Below are 4,320 nucleotides of genomic sequence, written 5' to 3' on the forward strand. Positions count from 1 at the left end.
TTTCTGGAGGAAATCAGACCAAATTTGGACACCAAAATTGGCTCAAAAAGTTTCGGGAAAAATTTCTACAAAAAAGTTGGACCAAATTTATATAGAAACATCCCAGCCGGCACAATCCCGCTATATCGCCGCGATATCGACTACGGATTTCGCTCAGCGAATCCAGGCAAATCGCTACGTATTAGTCGCGAAATTGGCGCTAGATGGCCGGCGATTTATTGCTATATCGCAGCGATTTAACGACGAAATTTTCTCCGATTTCGCAGGGATTTCGCTCATGGTAGCTCAATCGTTTTATGATCCTTCGCAATGAATTCGTTGCGATACGGAGCTAGATAACTACGAAAATCTCTCCGATTTCGCAGTGATTTCGCTCATGGTAGCTTACTTTATTCAATGATACATCGCCTTGAAAATCAATACAAAATTCAAATGATTCAAATTCAAAGTGACAATTTATTTGAAATTGACACATACGTTGAAAAGTATAACAACAAATATCAAGCAATAGAATTAGAACTTGCTGCCTGTTCACCATCCACTGGGTTTATTGTAGGAATAATAGGTCCATTGGCTGCTCTCCTGTTGATTTTATGACATTTTATAGATCTCATTAAGAAAAACAAATATTTTATTGTTGTCTTACTTCCGAGTTCTTAATCTGTCTGCAGCTTTCTTCAGAGTTTTGGGAATCGCCAAATGTAGAGCTTCCAATGTTGCATTTGCCTTGATCTTAGTGTTGCATTGAAGTCCAACTGAACAAAATAAATTAAAATGCAGCAAAAGTAATACCAGACCTATTTTAAAGAATAATATTTACTTTTCTTACGTAATAAAGCATCATTCAATTCCACGTATGATAAGAATGCAGTTTTTTTACTCTTTCCTTTGAAGCTATGTAATTCGGCGACCTCTTCGGTCATCAGTTTGTTAAACATGAGATCAACTGCGTCCTCAATAGTGCCTCCACCACATCCTCGCAAAATTTCAACCTAAAATATTAATTGGGAAACGATTTAAGAAGAGTTTATACTTTTACAGGCAATTACATAATTTCGATAAAAACGATAATAGGACACATGTACTAACCATTTTTTTACGAGCCCATGCATCACGTGTCAGAAGTAATTCAAGATTTCTCAGGCTTTCTATATTTTTGCACGGAAAGGTTCCAACTTCAAATTCATAAGTCAAGGGCACACGGACTGACGATAATTGTGCAGCAATTTGTTCCGTAATTGCAGCAAGACTACGGCCATGCTCCTGCAGGGTCAGCGACATGGATTCCAATCTTCTCAAAACTTCAGCTTGGAAATCTAATGAAAGCATAGGAGAGCATACATTATGATTTAGTTTCGGACTTATTTAATACTTTCGTCTTACTGTTGTCGTCCACGGGTTGGTAATAAATAATTTCGGGATTTTGATTCGTATCAGATAGAGGAACGGCGACTTCTTGTTCCACATTATTATCAAGGGGCGTGTTAACTGCATTGCTAGATGCCAATATTTCAGAGTCCATGACCAGGGCAGGATGAGTAGGAAAAGAAGGCAGAGAAGTTGGGATAGATCTTCTTTTACCAATTTCTGCTCCAGAGAGGTCAGACGTTAAAGTCGCATCGTTCAGTTTTGTGTGAGCTGCCTCATAAGTTTCTACAAATAAAGAGATATTATTGATTGAAATAAAAGAGTCGAGATATGTGACAGGATTTGAAACCTACCATACCATTTAAGAATCTTGACTTTGTATAAGAATCACCAGGTGCGAGGTTTTTCTTAACCAATTTTTTGATACTCTTCGTGCCACTTGGAGGGTAGTATATTTCGAGATTATTCTCACACATCCAAGCTTTGGAGATAACAGCGACTGAGTTATCGTCCTCAAAACTCGCAATGCCGAACACCTTCGCCATCCTGGAACTTAGAATGAAGAATGGGAAAAAGTCCAATGGAGTAACTTAATTTAGTTATTGCTACTAATTTATATTTAATGTCAAGCAAATTAAACCTAAAGATTTCCTCCGTTAAATTATTAAACTTCACTTTATAAATATCAAGAAGTTTTGAATCACAAGGGTAACTAAATAAGTTCTTTGACTCTTTGAATCTTCTCCCAACGAGTTCGGTTTCACCACATTTATTTATGTTTGTAACACTAATTATGTATCCATTATTTAGTAGCACAAAATTATTTGGAGTATTAGTTCTAACAATTAATTTGCTCGTAAGCTCCGCCTGCTGGACTGCATCTGCCTCGTGCTCATTTGTTTTAAACTTTCCACATTCTCTCTCGGCCAATCTGCGATGTAGTTGGGGTAAAGGTTGAGCAGATGATCTAATCAATCGTTTTAATTGATATAAATAATTTTCAAATTTGAACGCACTAAATTTATCCAGATTACCATGCAATCGAACATCGTTGGCTATGTGAATGAGCCCATGTATATTATAGGAAACATTTTCCTTGCCATAAATTTCCATGAAATTATGAACAAAATATTCTAAAAGCTGTTCGGCATAATTTATATTCTCCTTTGATTGGCATGGCTCTGCAAGTAATCTGGTAGCCACACTAAGGAGCATAAAATTTCTGTAATATTTGTCACTTATGTTATTTTTTAGCACTATGGGGCCCGTGTAGAGGAGAAAGGTCCTAAGTTCTGTGGCCTTCCAGCGATCCAGCTCTCCCAATGTCCTTGGCTTTCTAGCAAAGTCATTCGTCACAAATTTTTTTGTATATTCTAAATGATCTGAAATTCTAATAATTTCTTTGGAGCGTAGTCTGTGGCGGGAAAGTTTCTTATCTGTCCATAACTTCAATATTTTTTTAGTCGCTCCGAGACAAATCAGGTGCATGTATTCAAATGGAAAGTCGTTCACCATGTCAATATTAAGTGATTCAAGTGGTGAATTGCCATGATGATGTTGCCTTTGTGTTTGGTTTCTAAAACTTAAATTCGTCCTAAGGATAATATCAGTCTTTAAAAATACGGTTCGATTTTGTACACGTTGGCCTTTGACCTCGCATTTTCCACACGAGAAATAACCCGAGTGGCCCTTTATGCAGCAAATAAAGGCACGAGCTGGCGCGTCGCAAATAAATGAACTAGCCTCTATTTGGAAAACAAATTGGTTGTAAAGTAATCCATTTAATTGTAAATCTGTTAACTCCTCGATGAATTCTTGAAAATATAGATTTAAATCACCAGGTTTCTCAGTTCCGCAATATAAAGCAACGGCATACACGTAATCTGTATTCATGACATGAGCCAAAATTGGCCACAACTGTTTGCTGTTGCTCTTATGAAGTGGAAGTCCATCTATGTTGAATTGAAGAGATATTTTATTTTGGCGTTCACTTATTAAATCAGATAATATTGGTCATAATCCTTTTGATATGCCAAGATAGCAAAATTCACCATTTCCCACCACCGAACTTTGTGTGGACCTTGGCGTACGTAAAAGCGTCCGGGCATCAGCAGGAAAATTAGTAAAACACGGATGGGTTTTTAACACCAGAAGAAGCTGCGATAAAGCTTCTCTTGTAATGTTATATTTTAAACTCCAATTTTTAATTCGATTTATAATGTTCACATTGGTAACACTTTCTATATCACAACTTTCTGAAATTTCACAAATGACTGTCGCTGGTAGTGTCGTTATATTTGGTGTATCTAGTGAAGCTTGTGCGGCCTGACACGTTCTTTCTAGGCGGTGGACAACTTCATTTTCGCAAAAATTTGTTTCTTGATTTTGGAAGTAATAAAGCTCTTCGGTTTCCAAAGAATTTGATCGGGGAGTACTACTTTTTCTCGTTTCGTATTGTAGTTTACGAGACTTTTTCAAAAGTGTTTGAACTGTCTTACTCAAATGTCTACGCCTTGACCTTTGACTCAAAGCATAAGGGCGAGAAGGCATGTCACCGCCCGTCACATCAGCTGTCTAGTAATCACGGAGCATGCTTCTCTCTAACTGCAGTCAAACCAATAAATCGCTACGAAATCGCTGTTAATGAGCTTAGAAATATTTGCAGAGTATAAAGCGATTTTAAGCGATTTTAAACGTACCGATTTCTCCGCTATTTCGCAACTACTCGCGCACTGAAAATGTTATCCAGCTATATCTCTTAGATTTAGCAGTTACTACTGCAGCGATTATTGAGCGATTTTGGGCGCTAGAAAATGTAGCTCAATAATCGCTCTCATCGCAGAGATATCGTTCAGCGATGTGCCGGTTGGGATAGAATAAAAGCCTGTTTTGCAGAAAATTAAGCAAAATTTCCGAAAAACAAATGTAGCAAAATTTCTAAAAATGTCCAAA

The 4,320-nt window shown here is 37.3% G+C and overlaps 2 protein-coding genes across 3 annotated transcripts; both read right to left on the minus strand.

The window, feature by feature from the left end:
* Window positions 1-347: 347 nt before the first annotated feature.
* Window positions 348-1,671, minus strand: LOC118437930. 2 transcript variants are annotated; one of them, XM_035857489.1, is made up of 6 exons: window positions 1,384-1,671; window positions 1,090-1,316; window positions 830-992; window positions 647-755; window positions 478-582; window positions 348-408 (listed from the first exon to the last, which is right to left on the minus strand). In XM_035857489.1, the coding sequence occupies exons 1-5, from the start codon at window positions 1,520-1,522 to the stop codon at window positions 501-503; spliced, it is 720 nt and encodes a 239-aa protein (XP_035713382.1). In that variant the 5' UTR covers window positions 1,523-1,671; the 3' UTR covers window positions 348-408; window positions 478-500. The 2 variants fall into 2 exon arrangements, with proteins under 2 accessions (XP_035713382.1, XP_035713383.1); XM_035857490.1 differs by lacking the exon at window positions 348-408 and having other exon boundaries at window positions 437-582.
* Window positions 1,672-2,023: 352 nt separating this feature from the next.
* LOC118437927 lies at window positions 2,024-3,884 on the minus strand. Its single transcript, XM_035857483.1, has 2 exons — window positions 2,403-3,884; window positions 2,024-2,335 (listed from the first exon to the last, which is right to left on the minus strand). Exons 1-2 carry the CDS (start codon window positions 3,259-3,261, stop codon window positions 2,214-2,216), a joined length of 981 nt encoding a protein of 326 aa, XP_035713376.1. The 5' UTR covers window positions 3,262-3,884; the 3' UTR covers window positions 2,024-2,213.
* Window positions 3,885-4,320: the final 436 nt, after the last annotated feature.

This window comes from Folsomia candida, unplaced genomic scaffold, assembly GCF_002217175.1.
Source record: "Folsomia candida strain VU population unplaced genomic scaffold, ASM221717v1 Fcan01_Sc017, whole genome shotgun sequence".
In the NCBI taxonomy this organism is placed as follows: domain Eukaryota; kingdom Metazoa; phylum Arthropoda; class Collembola; order Entomobryomorpha; family Isotomidae; genus Folsomia; species Folsomia candida.